Here is a 23,986-nt window from a genome sequence, read left to right as displayed (position 1 = left end):
TCAGTGCGGGCAGTTGGGACCAGTGTAGATGGGGCATGTTGGTCACTGCGAGCATGTTGGTCAGTGCGGGCAGGTGGGACCAGTGTAGATGGGGCATGTTGGTCAGGGCGGGCATGTTGGTCAGCGCAGGCATGTTGGTCAGCACGGGCAGGTTGGACCAGTGTAGATGGGGTATGTTAGTCAGTGCGGGTATGTTAGTCAGTGTGGACATGTTGGTCAGTGCGGGCATGTTGGTCAGAGCGGGCATGTTGGTCAGCGCGGGCATGTTGGTCAGCGCGGGCATGTTGGTCAGCACGGGCATGTTGGTCAGCGTGGGCATGTTGGTCAGCGTGGGCATGTTGGTCAGTGTGGGCATGTTGGTCAGTGGGGGCATGTTGGTCAGTGTGGGCATGTTGGTCAGTGAGGGCATGTTGGTCAGTGTGGGCATGTTGGTCAGTGTGGGCATGTTGGTCAGTGTGGGCATGTTGGTCAGTGAGTGCATGTTGGTCAGTGTGGGCATTTTGGTCAGTGCGGGCATGTTGGTCAGCACGGGCATGTTGGTCAGAGCGGGTATGTTGGTCAGTGTGGACATGTTGGTCAGTGTGGACATGTTGGTCAGCACTGGCATGTTGGTCAGTGTGGGCATGTTGGTCAGTGTGGACATGTTGGTCAGTGCGGGTATGTTGGTCAGCGCGGGCATGTTGGTCAGCGCGTGCATGTTGGTCAGTGCGGGTATGTTGGACAGTGTGGGGCAGGTGGGACCAGTGTAGATGGGGCATGTTGGTCAGTGTGGGGCAGGTGGGACCAGTGTAGATGGGGCATGTTGGTCAGTGTGGGGCAGGTGGGACCAGTGTAGATGGGGCATGTTGGTCAGTGCGGGTATGTTGGACAGTGTGGGGCAGGTGGGACCAGTGTAGATGGGGCATGTTGGTCAGCGTGGGCATGTTGGTCAGCGTGGGCATGGTGCCGGGCGGGGTGTGGAGATCTATACCACAGCATTCTGCTCTACTGATGTTTTGCTGTGCGCCGCTCCACTTCGACAGCCGTTGCCGGGCAGCCATGGATCGGGGGGCGTGGGGTAGGGATCAGGGGTCAGGGTGTGTGGGCAGGGGTCAGGGGACGTGGTTCAGGTGTTAAGGCGGGGAACAGAGTGGGGGGTACTTTGGAGAAACTCTCCACGCACATGGGCTTGCTGGGGGTCAGGGTGGGTCAGGCATTGGCAGGTGTGGGTCAAGGGTCAGTGTGGGTCAGGTGTTCGGGGTGTGGGTCAGGGGTCAGTGTGGGTCAGGCATTAGGGGGTGTGGATTAGGGGTTGGAGTCACTCACCGAGAGGAGGGTACTTGGAGAAACTCTCGACACACATGGGCTTGCCGGGGCTCATCTCCACGATGGCGGCGTCTCCAGACTTGAGGGTTTTGGGATTGTCTTCCAGCTTCTTCCCGGAGCGCCGGTCGATCTTCTCCTTCAGCTCGGCAAACTTGCAGGCGATGTGGGCAGTGTGGCAGTCAATGACCGGTGAATAGCCGGCACTGATCTGCCCGGGGTGATTCAGGATGATCACCTGTGGGCAGATCACCGACACACGGCACAGGTCAGTACCCCACCCCACGGTAACACCCACCCCCCCACCACCGCAAACCTCCCTCCCCCCCTGGGTAACACCCACCCCCCCGGGTAACACCCACCCCCCACCACCGCAAACCTCCCTCCCCCCCTGGGTAACACCCACCCCCCCGGGTAACACGCACCCCCCGGGTAACACCCACCCCCCGGGTAACACCCACCCCCCCACCACCGCAAACCTCCCTCCCCCCCTGGGTAACACCCACCCCCCCGGGTAACACGCACCCCCCGGGTAACACCCACCCCCCGGGTAACACCCACCCCCCCACCACCGCAAACCTCCCTCCCCCCCTGGGCAACACCCACCCCCCCACCACCGCAAACCTCCCTCCCCCCCTGGGCAACACCCACCCCCCCACCACCGCAAACCTCCCTCCCCCCCTGGGCAACACCCACCCCCCCGGGTAACACGCACCCCCCGGGTAACACCCACCCCCCGGGTAACACCCACCCCCCCACCACCGCAAACCTCCCTCCCCCCCTGGGTAACACCCACCCCCCGGGTAACACCCACCCCCCGGGTAACACCCACCCCCCGGGTAACACCCACCCCCCGGGTAACACCCACCCCCCGGGTAACACCCACCCCCCGGGTAACCCGCACCCCCCGGGTAACACCCACCCCCCGGGTAACACCCTCCCCCCCTGGGCAACACCCACCCCCCCACCACCGCAAACCTCCCTCCCCCCCTGGGCAACACCCACCCCCCCGGGTAACACGCACCCCCCGGGTAACACCCACCCCCCGGGTAACACCCACCCCCCCACCACCGCAAACCTCCCTCCCCCCCTGGGTAACACCCAACCCCCGGGTAACACCCACCCCCCGGGTAACACCCACCCCCCGGGTAACACGCACTCCCCGGGTAACACCCACCCCCCGGGTAACACCCACCCCCCGGGTAACACCCACCCCCCGGGTAACACCCACCCCCCGGGTAACACCCACCCCCCCCGGGTAACACGCACTCCCCGGGTAACACCCACCCCCCGGGTAACACGCACTCCCCGGGTAACACCCACCCCCCGGGTAACACCCACCCCCGGGTAACACCCACCCCCCGGGTAACACCCACCCCCCGGGTAACACCCACCCCCCCACCACCGCAAACCTTCCTCCCCCCCTGGGTAACACCCACCCCCCGGGTAACACCCACCCCCCGGGTAACACCCACCCCCCGGGTAACACCCACCCCCTGGGTAACACCCACCCCCCCACCACCGCAAACCTTCCTCCCCCCCTGGGTAACACCCACCACTGGCTAAACCCCCTCCCCCCCCCCGGGTAACACCCATCCCCCGCCACTGGCTAAACCCCCACCCCCCGGGTAACACCCACCACTGGCTAAACCCCCCACCCCCCAGGTAACACCCACCCCCCGCCACTGGCTAAACCCCCACCCCCCGGGTAACACCCACCCCCCGGGTAACACCCACCCCCCCACCACCGCAAACCTTCCTCCCCCCCTGGGTAACACCCACCCCCCGGGTAACACCCACCCCCCGGGTAACACCCACCCCCCGGGTAACACCCACCCCCTGGGTAACACCCACCCCCCCACCACCGCAAACCTTCCTCCCCCCCTGGGTAACACCCACCACTGGCTAAACCCCCCCCCCCCCCCCCGGGTAACACCCATCCCCCGCCACTGGCTAAACCCCCACCCCCCGGGTAACACCCACCACTGGCTAAACCCCCCACCCCCCAGGTAACACCCACCCCCCGCCACTGGCTAAACCCCCACCCCCCGGGTAACACCCACCCCCCACCACTGGCTAAACCCCCCCCCCCCGGGTAACACCCACCCCCCAGGTAACACCCACCCCCCGCCACTGGCTAAACCCCCCCCCCCCGGGTAACACCCACCCCCCGCCACTGGCTAAACCCCCACCCCCCGGGTAACACCCACCACTGGCTAAACCCCCCCCCCCCGGGTAACACCCACCCCCCGCCACTGGCTAAACCCCCACCCCCCGGGTAACACCCACCACTGGCTAAACCCCCCACCCCCGGGTAACACCCACCCCCCGCCACTGGCTAAACCCCCACCCCCCGGGTAACACCCACCCCCCGCCACTGGCTAAACCCCCCCCCCCCGGGTAACACCCACCCCCCGCCACTGGCTAAACCCCCCCCGGGTAACACCCACCCCCCACCACTGGCTAACCCCCCCGCGGTAACACCCACCCCCCACCACCGCAAACCTTCCTCCCCCCCTGGGTAACACCCACCCCCCACCACTGGCTAAACCCCCACCCCCCACCACTGGCTAAACCCCCACCCCCCACCACTGGCTAAACCCCCACCCCCCATGGGTAACCCCCACCCCCCATGGGTAACCCCCACCCCCCATGGGTAACCCCCACCCCCCGCCACTGGCTAAACCCCCACCCCCCCCCCGGGTAACCCCCACCCCCCGCCACTGGCTAAACCCCCACCCCCCGCGGTAACACCCACCCCCCACCACTGGCTAACCCCCCCCCCGCGGTAACACCCACCCCCCACCACCGCAAACCTTCCTCCCCCCCTGGGTAACACCCACCCCCCACCACTGGCTAAACCCCCACCCCCCATGGGTAACACCCACCCCCCATGGGTAACACCCACCCCCCATGGGTAACCCCCACCCCCCATGGGTTACCCCCACCCCCCGCCACTGGCTAAACCCCCACCCCCCCCCCTGGTAACACCCACCCCCCGCCACTGGCTAAACCCCCACCCCCCCATGGGTAACACCCACCACCGGCTAAACCCCCTCTCCCCGTGGGTAACACCCACCCTCCTCCCCCCACCACCGGCTAAACCCCCTCTCCCCCTGGGTAACACCCACCCCCCACCAGCCCCTGAACCAGGGAGCTGGTTCAAATTAAACCCCCTCCACCACCGGCTAAACCCCCTCCCCGGTAACCCACTCCCTGCACCCAATGAGAGAGGTCAGTTCCAAAAGGCCAAGGAGCCCACTCCCTCCCCTCTCGGCATTGTTGCCCTTCTCTCACGGGCCAAACTTGCCCACACCCACCAACATCCCCATCTACACTAGTCTCATCTGTCTGCGTTTGCCCCATATCCCTCTAAAGCTGTCCTGTCCATGTACTGTTTAATAGCACATTAAACATTGTTGTAGCACCTGCCTCAAATACCCCCTCTGTCAACTCGTTCCATCTGCCCTCCACCCTCAAAGTGAAAAAGTTCCCCCTCAGATTGCTATTAAATCTTTAAATCTCTCACCTTACTCCAGGTAAAAGTGCATTCACTCTTTCTATTCCTTCCCAAAGCTAGAATACTGTCCGATTCACCATTGTGGACATTGGACTTTGTCTGTGGAACTGATGCGCTACAATGCTGAGAAGTATATTCAGCACTCTGTATCTTCCCCTTTGCTCTACCTGTTGTAACTGAGTTTGTCTTGATTATCATACTGCGTGAAAACAGACCCTTTGGCCCAACATGCCCCAACATACTCCAGCCCCACCTGCCCACGTTTGGCCCAACATGCCCCAACATACTCCAGCCCCACCTGCCCACGTTTGGCCCAACATGCCCCAACATACTCCAGCCCCACCTGCCCACGTTTGGCCCACCATGCCCCAACATACTCCAGCCCCACCTGCCCACGTTTGGCCCAACATGCCCCAACATACTCCAGCCCCACCTGCCCACGTTTGGCCCAACATGCCCCAACATACTCCAGCCCCACCTGCCCACGTTTGGCCCAACATGCCCCAACATACTCCAGCCCCACCTGCCCACGTTTGGCCCAACATACTCCAGCCCCACCTGCCCACGTTTGGCCCAACATGCCCCAACATACTCCAGCCCCACCTGCCCACGTTTGGCCCAACATGCCCCAACATACTCCAGCCCCACCTGCCCACGTTTGGCCCAACATGCCCCAACATACTCCAGCCCCACCTGCCCACGTTTGGCCCAACATGCCCCAACATACTCCAGCCCCACCTGCCCACGTTTGGCCCAACATGCCCCAACATACTCCAGCCCCACCTGCCCACGTTTGGCCCAACATGCCCCAACATACTCCAGCCCCACCTGCCCACGTTTGGCCCAACATGCCCCAACATACTCCAGCCCCACCTGCCCACGTTTGGCCCAACATGCCCCAACATACTCCAGCCCCACCTGCCCACGTTTGGCCCAACATGCCCCAACATACTCCAGCCCCACCTGCCCACGTTTGGCCCAACATGCCCCAACATACTCCAGCCCCACCTGCCCACGTTTGGCCCAACATGCCCCAACATACTCCAGCCCCACCTGCCCACGTTTGGCCCAACATGCCCCAACATACTCCAGCCCCACCTGCCCACGTTTGGCCCAACATGCCCCAACATACTCCAGCCCCACCTGCCCACGTTTGGCCCAACATGCCCCAACATACTCCAGCCCCACCTGCCCACGTTTGGCCCAACATGCCCCAACATACTCCAGCCCCACCTGCCCACGTTTGGCCCAACATGCCCCAACATACTCCAGCCCCACCTGCCCACGTTTGGCCCATATCCCTTTCAACCTGTGCTATCCATGTACCTGTCCCTGTCCCATTCCAAAGTCCCCCACACTGATCACCCCCTCTATCTTCCCCCCTTAACCCCATTCCCCTGCCTTCTCCACAGATTCACCACCCTCTGACTAAAGAAATCCCTCCTCATCTTTCTCATGTCCTTAGGTGATAGGGGCAGCATTATGCCATTCGGCGCATGGAGTCTACTGCGCCATTGAATTATGGCTGATTTATCTTTCCCTCTCAACCCCATTCTCCTGCCTTCTCCCCATGACCCCTGACACCCGTACTAATCAAGAATCTGTCAATCTCAGCCTTAAGAATATCATGAACTTGGCCTCCACAACAGCTGTTTGTGGCAATGAGTTTGCGTGCAGGTACAGCAGGCAGTGAAGAAAGCTAATGGCATGTTGGCCCTCATAACGAGAGGATTTCAGTATAGGAGTAAAGAGGTTCTTCTGCAGTTGTATAGGGCTCTGGTGAGACCACATCTGGAGTATTGTGTACAGTTTCGGTCTCCTTGTTTGAGGCAGGACACAAAGCTGGGGGGCAGTGTTAGCTGTGAGGAGGATGCTAGGAGGCTGCAACGTGACTTGGATAGGTTAGGTGAGTGGGCAAATGCATGGCAGATGCAGTATAATGTGGATAAATGTGAGGTTATCCACTTTGATGGCAAGAACAGGAAAGCAGACTATTATCTGAATGGTGGTCGATTAGGAGAAGGGGAGATGCAACGAGACCTGGGTGTTGTGGTACACCAGTCATTGAAAGTAGGCATGCAGGTGCAGCAGGCAGTGAAGAAAGCGAATGGTATGTTGGCATTCATAGCGAGGGGATTTGAGTATAGGAGCAGGGAGGTTCTGCTGCAGTTGTACAGGGCATTGGTGAGACCACACCTGGAGTATTGCGTACAGTTTTGGTCTCCTAATCTGAGGAAAGACATTCTTGCCATAGAGGGAGTACAGAGAAGGTTCACCAGATTGATTCCTGGGATGGCAGGACTTTCATATGAAGAAAGACTGGATAGACTCGGCTTGTACTCGCTGGAATTTAGAAGATTGAGGGGGATCTTATAGAAACTTACAAAATTCTTAAGGGGTTGGACAGGCTAGATGCAGGAAGATTGTTCCCGATGTTGGGGAAGTCCAGAACAAGGGGTCACCGTTTAAGGATAAGGGTGAAGTCTTTTAGGACCGAGATGAGAACGTTTTTTTTCACACAGAGAGTGGTGAATCTGTGGAATTCTCTGCCACAGAAGGTAGTTGAGGCCAGTTCATTGGCTATATTTAAGAGGGTGTTAGATGTGGCCCTTGTGGCTAAAGGGATCAGGGGGTATGGAGAGAAGGCAGGTACAGGCTACTGAGCTGGATGATCAGCCATGATCATATTGAATGGCAGTGCAGGCTCGAAGGGCCGAATGGCCTACTCCTGCACCTATTTTCCATATTTCTATGTTTCTATCCTTGTAATTGAGGCAGTGCAGCGTAGGTTCACGAGATTGATCCCTGGGATGGCGGGACTGTCATAGGAGGAAAGATTGGAAAGACTAGGCTTGTCTTCACTGGAGTTTAGAAGGATGAGAGGGGATCTTATAGAAACATATAAAATTATAAAAGGACTGGACAAGCTAGATGCAGGAAAAATGTTCCCAATGTTTTTCACTCAGAGAGTTGTGAATTTGTGGAATTCTCTGCCACAGAGGGCAGTGGATGGATCACTGGATGGATTTAAGAGAGAGTTAGATAGAGCTCTAGGGGCTAGTGGAATCAAGGGATATGGGGAGAAGGCAGGCAAGGGTTATTGATTGTGGACGATCAGCCATGATCACAATGAATGGCGTCGCTGGCTCAAAGGGCCGAATGGCCTCCTCCTGCACCTATTTTCTATGTTTCTATGTTTCTATTCACCACCCTCTGACTAAAGAAATTCCTCCTCATCTCTTTCCAAAAGGAATGTCCTTTTATTCTGAGTCCAGGTGACCTATCCACCTTCAGGCCTTTCAGCTTCCCAAGCACCTTCTCCCCAGTAATCACCACTCCACTAACCCACCCCCTGACCTCTTGCATTTCAGGCACGTTGCTGGTGTCTTCCACTGTGAAGACTGATGTAAAAAGTTATTCAACTCCATTTCTTTATTCCCCATTATCACTTCTCCCATCAGTCCCCATCGGTCCAATGTCCACTCTTGCCTCTTTCTTACTCTTTATATATCTGAAGAAACTCTTGCTACCCTTTTATATTACTGGCTAGCTTACCTTCGTATTTCATCTTTTCTCCCTGTATTGCCTTTTTAATTACCTTCTGTTGTTCTTTAAAAGCTTCCCAATCCTCTGGCTTCCCGCTCATCTTTACTCCGTTATACTTCTTCTCTTTTAGTTTCATACTGTCCTGGACTTCCCTTGTCAGCCACCGTCGCCTCTTTCTCCCCCTAGAATCTTTCTTCCTCATTGGATTGAAATGATCCTGCATCTTCTGGATTGTTCCCAGAAGTTCCTGTCATTGCTGTTCCACCTTTATTCCTGCTAGGGTCCCTTTCCAGTCAACCTTGGTCGGCTCCTCCCTCCTGCCTCTGTAGGCCCCTTTGACCAGTTGTAATATTGCACATCCGATTTCACTTTCTCCCCCTCAAATTGCAGGTTAAATCTTATCATATTGTGGTCGCTACCTCCTAGTGGTTCCGTTACCTGAAACTCCCTGAAACAGACTGAAAATCAGTCTGAAGAAGGGTCTCGACCCGAAATGTCACCCATTCCTTCTCTCCTGAGATGCTGCCTGACCTGCTGAGTTACTCCAGCATTTTGTGAATAAATACCCTTATCCAATCTGGTTCATTGTAAAACACCAAATCCAGAATTTCCCTGGTGGGCTCCAGTACAAGCTGCTCTAAGAATCCATCTCAGAGGCACTCCACAAATCCAGTCTATCTGCATACTGAAATCTCCCATGACCCCCCCCCCCCCCCCATGGGTGCCATGCCTGGACGGTGTCCCCCCCCACGGGTGCCGTGCCTGAGCGATCCCCCCCCCCCATGGGTGCCTTGCCTGAACGATCCCCCCCCCCATGGGTGCCATGCCTGGGCGATCCCCCCCCCCATGGGTGCCTTGCCTGGACGATCCCCCCCCCCCATGGGTGCTGTGCCTGGGCGATCCCCCCCCCATGGGTGCCTTGCCTGGACGGTGTCCCCCCCCCCACGGGTGCCTTGCCTGGGCGATCCCTCCCCACCCCCCACGGGTGCCTTGCCTGGGCGATCCCCCCACCCATGGGTGCCGTGCCTGGGCGATCCCCCCACCACACCCCCCCCCCATGGGTGCCGTGCCTGGGCGATCCCCCCACCCCCCCCCCCCCATGGGTGCCATGCCTGGGCTATCCCCCCCCCATGGGTGCCATGCCTGGGCGATCCCCCCACCCCATGGGTGCCATGCCTGGGCGATCCCTCCCCACCACACCCCCCCCCCATGGGTGCCATGCCTGGGCGATCCCTCCCCACCACCCCCCCCCCATGGGTGCCATGCCTGGGCGATCCCTCCCCACCACCCCTCCCATGGGTGCCGTGCCTGGGCGGTGAAGGTGCAGGCCTCCATGGGTGGGTCGTTCTTGCTGTCCCCACACACGTTTCCACGGCGTACATCCTTGACGGACACGTTCTTGACGTTGAAGCCCACGTTGTCGCCAGGCATCGCCTCAGCCAGTGCCTCGTGGTGCATCTCCACCGACTTCACCTCCGTGGTGATGTTCACCGGCGCAAACGTCACCACCATGCCCGGCTTCAGCACGCCCGTCTCCACCCGGCCCACGGGCACCGTGCCGATCCCTGCCCGGCAAACGGCACACGGTTAGGGGCCAGGGTCACAGGTCACCATGCCAATCCATGCCAGTCATGGGTTAGGGTCAGAGGCAGGGTCACAGGTCACTGCTGATCCCTACCGCAGGGGTCACAGGTCACCATGCCAATCCTTGCTGCAGAGTCACAGGGTCAGGGGGCAAGTTCAGGGTCACAGGTCACCATGCCAATCACAAGGTCCGGGTCACAGGGTCACAGGTCACCATGCCAATCCCTGCATGGTGGGGTCAGGGTCACAGGGACTGGGTCATAGGTCATTGTGCCAATCACTGGGTAAAGCACAGAAAAAGGTCAGGGGTCAGGGTCACTGTCTCGACCCCTGACCAAATGCACAGGGTCACTGAGGTCAAGGGGTGTCACGTCCTCTGCAGAGGGTTACCGTCTGCACCCATCATCAGCCGTCAATCCCCCTCCCCCCTACACCCCCCCCACCTCATCCCTCCCCCTGCACCCCACTCCCCTCCCCCTGCACCCCACTCCCCTTCCCCTATACCCCCCCACCTCATCCCTCCCCCCCTCCCCTCCCCCTGCACCCCACTCCCCTCCCCCTGCACCCCCCTCCCCTCCCCCTGCACCCCACTCCCCTCCCCTGCACCTCACTCCCCTCCCCCTGCACCCCCCTCCCCTCCCCCTGCACCCCACTCCCCTCCCCCTGCACCCCACTCCCCTCCCCCTATACCCCCCCCCACCTCATCTCTCCCCCTACACCCCCCTCCCCTCCCCTGCACCCCACTCCCTTCCCCCTACACCGCCCCACTTCATCCCTCCCCCTACACCCCCTCCCCCTATGCCCCCCTCCCCTCCCCTCCCCCTACACTCCCCTCCCTCTACACCCCCCTCCCCCTACACCCCCCTCCCCCTACACCCCACTCCCCTCCCCCTACACCCCACTCCCCCTACACCCCACTCCCCCTACACCCCACTCCCCTCCCCCTACACCCCACTCCCCTCCCCCTACACCCCACTCCCCTCCCCCTACACCCCACTCCCCTCCCCCTACACCCCACTCCCCCCCCTACACCCCACTCCCCCTACACCACACTCCCCTCCCCCTACACCCCCCCACCTCATCCCTCCCCTCCACCCTCCTCCCCTCCCCTCCCCCTACACCCCCCTCCCCTCCCCCTACATCCCCTCCCCTCCCCCTACACCCCCTCCCCTCCCCTACACCCCCCCTCCCCCTACACCCCCCTCCCCTCCCCCTACACCCTCTCCCCTCCCCTAAACCATCCTCCCCTCCCCCTAACCCCCTCCCCTCCCCTCCCCCTACACCCCCCCTCCCTACACCCCACTCCCCTCCCCCTACACACCCCACCTCATCCCTCCCCCTACACCCTCTCCCGTCCCCCAAACCGTCCTCCCCTCCCCCTACACCCCCTCCCCACCCCCTACACCCCCTCCCTCTACACCCCCCCTGCACCCTCCTCCCCTCCACCTACACCTCCCTCCCCTCTCCCTTCACCCCCCACCCCTCCCCCCAACACCCCCCTCCATTCCCCCGATACCCCCCTCCCCTCCCCCGACACCCCCCATCTCATCCTTCCGCCTACACCCCCCTCCCCCCGAAACACCCCTTCCCCCTACACCCCTCATCCCTCCCCGACACACCCTCCCTTCACTCCTTCCCCTGACACTCCCCACACCTCATCCCACCCCCGAAACCTCATCCTCCCCCCAAACCTCATCCTTCCCCCAACACCCCCCTCCCCCCTCTACCCCATAACCCCTCTACCCCATAACCCCTCTACCCCATAACCCCCTCTCCTACACCCCCCCTCCCCCTACACCTCATCCCTTCCCCCACACCCCCTCCCCCTATAACCCCCTCCCCTACACCTCCCACCCCTCCTTCCCCACCTCCCTGCCCACCCCTCACCGCCGATCTTGTAGACGTCCTGCAGGGGTAGGCGGAGGGGGCTTGTTGATGGGCCGGGAGGGGGGCAGGATGGTGTCCAGAGCCTCCAGCAGTGTCACGCCACTCGCGTTGCCCTCCTTGCGTTCCACCTTCCAGCCCTTGATCCACGGCATCTGTCCACACCAGCAGGGCAGAGGTGAAAGGGCAGAGGTCAGCACAGGGGTCAGCGCCGGGGGAGCAGAGGTCCCACCCCACTAATTCTTTAGAATTTAGACTTTAATGATACAACGTGGAAACAGTCCCTTTGGCCCATCCATTCGGTGCCGACCAGCGATCACCCCATATACCAGTGCTATCCTACACACCTGGATAACAAACTGGCTCCATGGAAGGAAGATGGTGGAAGGTTGCTTCTCGGACTGGAGGCCTGTGATGAGTGGTGTGCCTCAGGGTTCGGTGCTGGGCCCATTACTGTTTGTCATCTACATCAATGATTTGGATGAGAACATACAGGGCAAGATTTGCAAGTTTGCTGATGATACAAAAGTGGGTGGTTTTGCAGATAGTGAAAATGGTTGTGAACGATTGCAGCAGGATCTGGATCCCAGGTGGGCAGAGGAATGGTTGATGGAATTTAATACAGAGAAGTGTGAGGTGTTGCATTTTGGTGTCCAACATGGGCAGGACCTACACAGTGAATGGTAGGCCTCTGGGTAGTGTTGTAGAGCAGAGGGATCTCGGAGTACAGGTGCATGGTTCCTTGAAGGTCGAGTCGCAGGTAGATAAGCTGGTCAAAAATGCTTTTGGCACTTTGGCCTTCATCAGTCAGAGCATTGAATTTGGAAGTTGGGCGGTCATGTTGCAGTTGTATAAGACGTTGGTGAGGCCGCATTTAGAATATTGTGCTCAGTTCTAGGCACCATGTTATAGGAAAGATATTGTCAAGCTTGAAAGGGTTCAGAGAACATTTACGAGGATGTTGCCATGGAGGTTCTGAGCTATAGGGAGAGGTTGAGTAGGCTGGGACTCTATTCCTTGGAGCGCAGGAGGATGAGGGGTGATCTTATAGAGGTGAACGAAATCATGAGAGGAATAGATCGGGTAGAGCATCTTGGCCAGAGTAGGGGAATCGAGGACCAGAGGACATAGGTTTAACGTGAAGGGGAAAAGATTTAATAGGAATCTGAGGAGTAACTTTTTTTACACAAAGGGCGGTGGGTGTATGGAACAAGCTGCCAGAGGAGGTAGTTGACGCTGGGACTGGTGTGCAGTTCTGGTCGCCAAATTATAGGAAGGATGTCGACAAAATGGAGAGGGTACAGAGGAGATTTACTAGAATGTTGCCTGGGTTTCAGCACTTAGGCTACAGAGAGAGGGTTGAACAGGTTGGGTCTTTATTCTTTGGAGCGTAGAAGGTTGAGGGGGGACTTGATAGAGGTTTTTAAAATTTTGAGAGGGACGGACAGAGTTGACGTGGGTAGGCTTTTCCCTTTGAGAGTGGGGAAGATTCCAACAAGGGGACATAGCTTCAGAATTGAGGGACAAAGGTTTAGGGGTAACATGAGGGGGAACTTCTTTACTCAGAGGGTTGTGGCTGTATGGAATGGGCTTCCGGTGGAAGTGGTGGAGGCAGGCTCGATTTTATTATTTAAGAGTAAATTGGATAGGTATATGGATAGGAGGGGATTGGAGGGTTATGGTCTGAGTGTAGGTAGATGAGACTAGGTCAGGGAGAATGGTCGGCGTGGACTGGTAGGGCCGGACAGGCCTGTTTCCATGCTGTAGTTGTTATATATTGTTATATATGTTATATCATTTAAGAAACTGTTAGAGAGGTACATGGATAGGACAGGTTTAGAGGGATATGGGCCAAACGCGGGCAGGTGGGACTAGTGTAGCTGGGACATGTTGGCCGGTGTGGGCAAGTTGGGCTGAAGGGCCTGTTTCCATGCAGTATCACTCTATGACTCTATGACACCTGGGACAATTTACAATTTTACAGAAGCCAATTAACTTACAAATCTGTACGTCTTTGGAGTGCGAGAGGAAACTGATCTTGGAGAAAACTCACGCTGACACAGGGGGAACATACAAACTCCACACTAGACAGCACCCATATCATATCATATCATATCATATATATACAGCCGGAAACAGGCCTTTTCGGCCCACCAAGTCCGTGCCGCCCAGCGATCCCCGCACATTAACACTATCCTACACCCACTAGGGACAATTTTTACCTTTACCCAGCCAATTAACCTACATACCTGTACGTCTTTGGAGTGTGGGAGGAAACCGAAGATCTCGGAGAAAACCCACGCAGGTCACGGGGAGAACGTACAAACTCCTTACAGTGCAGCACCCGTAGTCAGGATCGAACCTGAATCTCCGGCGCTGCATTCGCTGTAAAGCAGCAACTCTACCGCTGCGCTACCGTGCCGCCATAGTCGGGATGGGTCCCGGCTCTCTGGCGCTGAGGCAGCAACTCTACCGCTGCGCCACTGTGCCGGCCTGGCTCTCCCTCTCCCGTCTGGCAGAAGGCACAGAAGGCCAGGACATTAGGGCAGGACCAGGAGCAGTTCCTGTGGATTGGAGGATAGCTAATGTTATCCCACTTGTCAAGAAAGGAGCGAGAGAGAAAACGGGGAATTATAGACCAGTTAGTCTGACATCGGTGGTGGGGAAGATACTGGAGTCAATTATTAAAGAGGTAATAATGGTACATTTGGATAGCAGTAAAAGGATAAGTCCAAGTCAGCATGGATTTATGAAAGGGAAATCATGCTTGACTAATCTTCTGGAATTTTTTGAGGATGTGACAAGTAAAATGGATGAAGGGGAGCCAATGGATGTAGTGTATCTAGACTTTCAGAAAGCCTTTGATAAGGTCCTGCACGGGAGATTGGTGACTAAAATTAGAGCACATGGTATTGGGGGTAGGGTGGTGACATGGATAGAAAATTGGTTGGCAGACAGGAAGCAAAGAGTGGGAGTAAACGGGTCCTTTTCGGAATGGCAGGCAGTGGTGAGCGGAGTGCCGCAAGGCTCGGTGTTGGGGCCGCAACTGCTTACCATATATATTAATGATTTGGAAGAGGGAATTAGAAGAGGGAACTAGCAAGTTTGCAGATGACACAAAGCTGGGTGGCAGTGTGAACTGTTGCAGGGTGACTTGGACAGGTTGAGTGAGTGGGCAGATGTGTGGCAGATGCAGTATAATATAGATAAATGTGAGGTTATCCACTTTGGCGACAAAAATAAGGAAGCAGATTATTATCTCAATGGAGGTTAGGTTAGGTAAAGGGGAAGTGCAGCGAGACCTGGATGTCCTTGTACACCAGTCACTGAAAGTAAGCGTGCAGATACAGCAAGCAGTGAAGAAAGCTAATGGTATGTTGGCCTTCATAACAAGAGGATTTAAGTACAGGAGCAAAGAAGTTCTTCTGCAGTTGTATAGGGCCCTGGTGAGACCACATCTGGAGTATTGTGTGCAGTTTTGGTCTCCTAATATGAGGAAGGACATCCTTGTAATTGAGGCAGTGCAGCGTAGGTTCACAAGGTTGATCCCTGGGATGGAGGGACTGTCACATGAGGAAAGATTGGAAAGACTAGGCTTGTATTCACTGGAGTTTAGAAGGATGAGGGGATCTAATAGACGTATAAAATTATAAAAGGACTAGACAAGCTAGATGCAGGAAAAATGTTCCCAATGTTGAGGGAGTCCAGAACCAGGGACCACAGTCTAAGAATAAAGGGGAGGCCATTTAAAACTGAGGTGAGAAGAAACGTTTTCACCCAGAGAGTTGTGAATTTGTGGAATTCTCTGCCACAGAAGGCAGTGGAGGCCAAATCACTGGATGAATGTAAAAGAGAGTTAGATAGAGCTCTAGGGGCTAGTGGTATCAAGGGATATGGGGAGAAGGCAGGTACGGGTTACTGATTGTGGATAATCAGCCATGATCATAATGAATGGCGGTGCTGGCTGGAAGGGCCAAATGGCCTCCTCCTGCACCTATTGTCTATGTTTCTATGATTCTGTGATTCCGTGTTTCTGTGTTTCTATTGTTCTGTGTTTCTGTGTTCTGTGAAGGGCCGAATGGCCTACTCCTGCACCTATTGTCTATTGTGTTTCTATTGTTCTGTGTTTCTGTGATTCCGTGTTTCTGTGTTTCCGTGATTCCGTGTTTCTGTGTTTCCCTGTGTTTCTGTGTTTCCCCGTGCTTTCATGTTTCCGTGTTTTCATGTTTCTGTGTTTCTGAGTTTCCCTGTGTTTTTCCGTGATTCTGTGTTTCCCTGTGTTTTTCCGTGATTCTGTGTTTCCCTGTGTTTTTCTGTGATTCTGTGATTCCGTGTTTTCATGTTTCCGTGTTTTCATGTTTTCCGTGTTTCTGTGTTTCCCTGTGTTTTTCTGTGATTCCGTGTTTCTGTGACTCCGTGTCTCCGTGTTTTTGTGATTCCGTGTTTCTGTGTCAGGGCGGGTGGCTGGGCAAATGCCCCTACAAGGCCGGGCAAAGCCGGTGTTATTTTTAATCTGCTTGGGAATGTGCCAGCACTGCCAGGAATGCCCCCCCCCCCCAGGGATGATCACTGTCTCTGCCCATCACCACCGGGGTGGCGGAAACCCAACACTCCCTCCCCTCCCCCACCGGCCACGGGATATATATATAGACCTGCTCAGGCCAAACACGGAACATTCCAGAAACCTCTGTCAGATCAGATGACAGTGTGGAAACAAGCCCTCCAGCCCAACCTGCCCACCCACTCTGAGCTACACTACACGCCTGCCTGCGTTTGGTCCATATCCCACTAAACCTGTCCTGTACCTGTCCAAATGTCTTTAAAACGTTGCAATATTCCCTGCCTCAACTACCTCCTTAACCAATATTCCCTGCCTTAACCTTGCACACTCTGGGTAGAAGACTGTGCATCCACCTCATCTATTCCCCTCATGACCTTGTACCTCTTGTACCTCTAAAAAGATCACGCCTCAGCATCCTGCACTCGACAAAATAAAGTTCCGCTCAACCTCTCCCGAAAGCTGAGACCTTCCAGTCCTGGCAACATCCTCATCAATCTTCTCTGTACCCTTTCCAGCTTAACAACATCCTTCCTATAGCAAGGTGACCAAAACTGAATGCAATACTCCAAATGTGGCTTCACCCACATTTTGTACAACTGTAACATGACCTCCCAACTTCTCTACTCAATATGTTAACTGATGATGGTCAATTTTCCAAAAACCTTCTTGGCCACCTGTGACGCCACTTTTAAAGAACTATGTACCTGCATTCCTAGATTGCTCTGCTCTATAACACTCCCTATCTACCTGTGATGCCACTTTTAAAGAACTATGTACCTGCACTCCTAGATCCCTCTGCTCTACAACATTCCCCAGGGCTCTGCCATTCACTGTGAAGGTCCTGCCCTATTGAACATTGGAAAATGATCACCAATGCGCCCACAATTTCTAGAGCCACCTCCTTGAGTACCCTGGGATGCAGACCACCAGGCCCTGGGGATTTATCTGCCTTCACTCCCATCAGTCTACCCAATAATATTTCTCGCTTAATGCAAATTTCTTTCAGTTCCTCTGTCTCCCTTGATCCTCTGCCCTCCAGTACATCTGGGAGATTGTTTGTGTTTTTCTTAGTGAAGACAGATCCAAAGTACCTGTTCAACTCTTCTGCCATTTCCTTGTTACCCTTAATAATTTCACCCGTTTCTGCCTTCAAGGGACCCACATTTGTCTTTACTAATCTTTTTCTCTCAACATACCTAAAGAAGCTTTTACTGTCCTTCTTTATATTCTTGCCAACTTCCCCTCGTACTTCATCTCTTCAGCCTGCATTGCCCTTTCTGCTGTCTTCTGTTGTCCTTTGAACATTGCCCACTCCTCTGGCTTCCTGCTACTCTTTGCTGTGTTATACATCTTTTATTTTAGTTTTATTCCATCCCTAACTTCCCTTGTCAGACACGGTTGCCTCCTACTCCCCTTTGAATCTTTCTTCCTCTTTGGAATGAAATGATCTTGCATCTTCCAGATTATGCCCAGAAATTCCTGCCATTTCTGTTCCACCGTCATTCCTGCTAGGATCCCTCTCCAGTCGACCTTGGCCAGCTCCTCTCTCATGCCTTCATAGTCCCCTTTGTTCAACTGCAACATTGACACTTCTGATTTAACCTTCTCCCTCTCAGATTGCATATTATGATCACTACCTCCAAGCGGTTCCTTTACCTCGAGTTCTCTCATCAAATCTGGTTCATTGGACAACACTAAATCCAGAATTGCCTTTTCTCTGGTAGGCTCCATTACAAGCTGCCCTAAGAATCCATCTCGGAGGCACTCTACAAACTCTCTTTCTTGGGGTCCAGAACTAACCTGATTTTCCCAGTCTACCTGCATATTGAAATCCCCCATCACCACAGTGGCATTACCTTTATTACATGCCAGTTACACCCTCTTTCCAGGCTACTGTTTGGGGGTTTGTAGATAACACCAATTTGTGTCTTCTTACCTTTATAATTCCTCAACTTTATCCACAGTCAATCGTCAGTCCCTATGTCACTCCTCGCAAGGGACTGAATTTTGTCCCTCACCAACAGAGCTACCCACTGCCTCTGCCCACCTGCCTGTCCTTTCTATAGTGTAAGAAAATAACAGCAGATGCTGGTACAAATCAAAGGTATCTATTCACAAAATGGTGGAGTAACTCAGCAGGTCAGGCAGCATCTCAGGAGAGAAGGAATGGGTGACGTTTCGGGTCGAGACCCTTCTTCAGACATCCTTTCTATAGGATGTATAACCCTGAATATTAAGTTCCCAGGCCCAATCCTCCTGCAGCCACGTCTCTGTAATCCCCACAATGTCATATCTACCAATCTCTAACTGAGCCTCAAGCTCATCTACTTTACTTCTTATACTTCGCGCATTCATATATAATACTTTTAACCCTTTGCTCACCTCACCTTTCACACTTGGCCATTCTCTCCTATTGCTTCATGAGCTTTCTGTCCCGTTAATTCTGGGGTCTTTCTTAACTTTTCCTATACTCTCTTTCCCTTTAACTCCATCCTTGTTTATCCCATTTGAAACCCACCCCCACTATTTAGTTTAAGACCCGGGGCGTACTCGGGTGGTAAGCAGGGTGGGGGGAGTAAGCAGTGTGGGGGGAGTACGCGGGGTGGGGGGGGTACGCGGGGTGGGGGGGTACGCGGGGTGGGGGGGTACGCGGGGTGGGGGGGTACGCGGGGTGGGGGGGTACGCGGGGTGGGGGGGTACGCGGGGTGGGGGGGTACGCGGGGTGGGGGGTACGCGTGGTGGGGGGTACGCAGGGTGGGGGGGTATGCGGGATGGGGGGTACGCGTGGTGGGGGGTACGCGTGGTGGGGGGGTACGCGTGGTGGGGGGTACGCGTGGTGGGGGGTACGCGTGGTGGGGGGGTACGCGTGGTGGGGGGGTACGCTGGGTGGGGGGGTACGCGTGGTGGGGGATACGCAGGGTGGGGGGGTACGCGGGATGGGGGGGTACGCTGGATGGAGGGGTACGCGGGGTGGGGGGGTACGCGGGGTGGGGGGGTACGCGGGGTGGGGGGTACGCGTGGTGGGGGGGTACGCGTGGTGGGGGGGTACGCGTGGTGGGGGGTACGCGTGGTGGGGGGGTACGCGTGGTGGGGGGGTACGCGGGGTGGGTGGGTACGCGGGGTGGGGGGGTACGCGGGTGGGGGGGTACGCGGGGTGGGGCGGGTACACGGGGTGGGCGGGTACACGGGGTGGGGGGGGTACGTGGGGTGGGGGGGGTACGTGGGGTGGGGGGGTACGTGGGGTGGGGGGTACATGGGTACTCACGTTGGGCGAGGCCTCCAGCATGTTGTCTCCGTGCCAGCCGCTGACAGGTACAAAGGGCACGGCGCTGGGGTTGTAGCCGATCTTCTTGATGTAGGCGCTGACCTCTTTGACAATCTCGTCGTAGCGTTTCTCGCTGTAGGGAGGCTCGGTGGAGTCCATCTTGTTGATGCCCACGATCAGCTGCTTGACCCCCAGCGTGTAGGCGAGCAATGCGTGCTCCCGCGTCTGACCGTTCTTGGAGATGCCCGCCTCAAATTCACCCACGCCTGCCGCCACAATCAGCACCGCACAGTCCGCCTGGGGCAGGGGGCAACGAGCACAGTCACCCCGACCCCTGACACCCGACACCACAACCCCTGACACCACAACCCTGACCCTTGACACCAGCCCCTGACACCTCAACCCCTGACCCCTGACTCTACACTTCCCAACCCTGACCCCTGACACTGCGACCCCTGACCCCACAACGCACCGGCCCCTACCCTGCGCCCTCCAACCCCACCTACATGCTGCACCTGAGCTGGAATGGAACCAATGTCCTAGGGGGAGTGTTTGCTAGTGCTGTTGGGGAGGATTTAAACTAATGTGGCAGGGGGATGGGAGCAGGAGCAGAGAGACAGAGGAGTGTAAAATGAGGGTAGAAGCAACAGGTAGCAAGGTGAAAAGTAAAAGTGGCAGGCAGACAAATCCAGGGCAAAAATCAAAAAGGGCCACTTTTCAACATAATTGTATAAGGGGTAAGAGAGTTGTAAAAACAAGCCTGAAGGCTTTGTGTCTCAATGCAAGGAGTATACGTAATAAGGTGGATGAATTAAATGTGGAGATAGTTATTAATGAATATGATATAGTTGGGATTACGGAGACATGGCTCCAGGGTGACCAAGGCTGGGAGCTCAACATCCAGGGATATTCTATATTCAGGCGGGATAGACAGAAACGAAAAGGAGGTGGGGTAGCGTTACTGGTTAGAGAGGAGATTAAAGCAGTGGAAAGGAAGGACATTAGCTTGGAGGAAGTGGAATCGCTACGAAACACTAAGGGGCAGAAAACGCTAGTGGGAGTTGTGTACAGGCCACCTAACAGCAGTAGTGAGGTTGGGGATGGCATCAAGCAGGAAATTAGAAATGCGTGCACTAAAGGTGCAGCAGTTATAATGGGTGACTTCAATCTACATATAGATTGGGTGAACCAAACTGGCAGAGGTGCTGAGGAAGAGGATTTCTTGGAATGTTTGAGAGATGGTTTTCTAAACCAACATGTCGAGGAACCAACGAGAGAGCAGGCCATTCTAGACTGGGTATTGAGTAATGAGGAAGGGTTAGTTAGCAGTCTTGTTGTGCGAGGCCCCTTGGGCAAGAGTGATCATAATATGGTAGAGTTCTTCATTAGGATGGAGAGTGACAAAGTTGATTCAGAAACAAGTGTTCTGAACTTAAAGAAAGGTAACTTTGAGGGTATGAGGCGTGAATTGTCCAAGATAGACTGGCGATTGATGCTGAAAGGGTTGACGGTGGACATGCAATGGAAGGCATTTAAAGGTCGCATGGATGAACTACAACAAGTGTTCATCCCAGTTTGGCAAAAGAACAAACCAGGAAAGGTAGTGCATCCGTGGCTAACAAGGGAAATCAAGGATAGTATTAAAACAAAAGATGAAGCATACAGATTAGCCAGAAAAAGTAGCATACCAGAGGACTGGGAGAAATTCAGAGTCCAGCAGAGGAGGGCAAAGGGCTTAATTAGGAAAGGGAAAATAGACTATGAGGGAAAACTGGCAAGGAACATAAAAACTGACTGCAAAAGCTTTTATAGATATGTCAAGAGAAAAAGATTAGTTAAGGCAAATGTAGGTCCCTTGCAGTCGGAAACAGGTGAATTGATCATAGGGAACAAGGAGATGGCAGACCAATTGAACAAATACTTTGGTTCTGTCTTCACTAAGGAAGACATAAACCGTCTGCCGGAAATAGCGGGGGACCGGGGGTCTAATGAGATGGAGGAACTGAGGGAAATCCAGGTTAGTCGGGAAGTGGTGTTAGGTAAATTAAATGGATTAAAGGCAGATAAATCCCCAGGGCCAGATAGGCTGCATCCCAGAGTGCTTAAGGAAGTAGCCTCAGAAATAGTGGATGCATTAGTGATAATTTTTCAAAACTCTTTAGATTCTGGAGTAGTTCCTGAGGACTGGAGGGAAGCTTAATGTAACCCCACTTTTTAAAAAGGGAGGGAGAGAGAAAACGGGGAATTATAGACCAGTTAGTCTAACATCGGTAGTGGGGAAAATGCTAGAGTCAGTTATTAAAGATGTGATAGCATCACATTTGGAAAGTGGTGAAATCATCGGACAAAGTCAGCATGGATTTACCAAAGGCAAATCATGTCTGACGAATCTTATAGAATTTTTCGAGGATGTAACTAGTAGAGTGGATAAGGGAGAACCAGTCGATGTGTTATATCTGGACTTTCAGAAGGCCTTCGACAAGGTCCCACATAGGAGATTGGTGTACAAACTTAAAGCACACGGTATTGGGGGTTCAGTGTTGAGGTGGATAGAAGCAAAGAGTAGGAATAAACGGGTCCTTTTCGGAATGGCAGGCAGTGACTAGTGGGGTACCGCAAGGCTCAGTGCTGGGACCCCAGTTATTTACAGTGTATATTAATGATTTGGACGAGGGAATTGAGTGCAATATCTCTAAGTTTGCGGATGACACGAAGCTGGGTGGCAGTGTGAGCTGCGAGGAGGATGCTAGGAGGCTGCAGAGTGACTTGGATAGATTAGGCGAGTGGGTAAATGCATGGCAGATGCAATATAATGTGGATAAATGTGAGGTTATCCACTTTGGCGGCAAGAACAGGAAAGCAGAGTATTACCTGAATGGTGACCGATTGGGAGAAGGGGAGATTCAACGTGACCTGGATGTCATGGTGCACCAGTCACTGAAAGCAAGCATGCAGGTGCAGCAGGCAGTGAAGAAAGCGAATTGTGTGTTGGCATTCATAGCAAGAGGATTTGAGTTTAGGAGCAGGGAGGTTCTGCTGCAGTTGTACAGGGCCTTGGTGAGACCGCACCTGGAGTATTATGTGCAGTTTTGGTCTCCTAACCTGAGGAAAGACGTTCTTGCCTTAGAGGGAGTACAGAGAAGGTTCACCAGATTAATCCCTGGGATGACGGGACTTTCATATGAGGAAAGACTGGATAGACTGGGCTTGTACTCGCTGGAATTTAGAAGACTGAGGGGGGATCTTATAGAAACATATAAAATTCTTAAGGGGTTGGAGAGGCTAGATGCGGGAAGATTGTTCCCGATGTTGGGGGAGTCCAGAACCAGGGGTCACAGCTTAAGGATAAGGGGGAAGTCTTTTAGGACCGAGATGAGAAAACATTTCTTCACACAGAGTGGTGAGTCTGTGGAATTCTCTGCCACAGAAGGTAGTTGAGGCCAGTTCATTGGCTATATTTAAGAGGGAGTTAGATGTGGCCCTTTTTGCTAAAGGGATCAGGGGGTATGGAGAGAAGGCAGGTACAGGTTACTGAGCTGGATGATCAGCCATGATCATATTGAATGGCAGTGCAGGCTCGAAGGGCCGAATGGCCTACTCCTGCACCTATTTGCTATGTTTCTATGTTTCACCAAGACCCCCAACTCCCTCCCCAACCCCCCCTCTCCCCAACCCCCCCTCTCCCCAACCCCCCTCTCCTCCTCCCCAACCCCCTCCCAAACCCCCTCCCCTCCCCTCCCAACCCCCTCTCCCCACTCCTCTTCCCCCTCCACTTCCCCCTCCCAACTCCCTCCTCTTCCCCATCCCTAACCCCCTCTTCCCCCTTCAACGTTGAGGGGGGTGGGATGGGGAGGGGGTGTTGAGGGGGGGTGGAGGGGGTAGAGGGGTGGGGTGGGGGAGGGAGAGGGTGTGCGGAGGGGGTTGAGGGGGGGTGGAGGTTGAGCAGGAGGTGGGCGAGGGGGCGTTGAGGTGGGGTGGAGGGGGTAGAGGGGTGGTGGGGAGGGGTGGTGGGGAGGGGTGGGGGAGGGGGTGGGGGAGGGGGGTGGGAAAGGGGTGTTGAAGGGGGATGGAGGAGGTAGGAGGGAGGGGGTTGGGGTGGGGGAGGGGTGGGGTACCGCATGTTACTCGGGGGGAGCAACTGACCTGGGAGGTGCCGGTGATCATGTTCTTGATGAAGTCCCTGTGCCCAGGTGCGTCAATGATGGTGATGTAGTACTTTTGTGTTTCGAACTTCCACAGGGAGATGTCGATGGTGATTCCTCGCTCACGCTCTGCTTTCAGCTTGTCCAGAACCCAGGCGTACTTGAAGGAGCCCTTTCCCATC

The 23,986-nt window shown here is 55.4% G+C and overlaps 1 protein-coding gene across 1 annotated transcript; it reads right to left on the bottom strand.

The window, feature by feature from the left end:
* Positions 1-1,297: 1,297 nt before the first annotated feature.
* On the bottom strand, positions 1,298-23,986 carry LOC144604316 (elongation factor 1-alpha 2-like). Its single transcript, XM_078418550.1, is given in 6 exon segments — positions 1,298-1,540; positions 9,677-9,933; positions 11,840-11,879; positions 11,881-11,991; positions 19,663-19,959; positions 23,806-23,986. Coding segments are annotated over 6 exon segments (1,128 nt in total). The 5' UTR covers position 23,986.

Source organism: Rhinoraja longicauda, chromosome 22, assembly GCF_053455715.1.
Source record: "Rhinoraja longicauda isolate Sanriku21f chromosome 22, sRhiLon1.1, whole genome shotgun sequence".
NCBI classification, from domain to species: Eukaryota; Metazoa; Chordata; class Chondrichthyes; order Rajiformes; family Arhynchobatidae; genus Rhinoraja; species Rhinoraja longicauda.
This window is presented reverse-complemented; position numbering and strand designations above follow the sequence as displayed.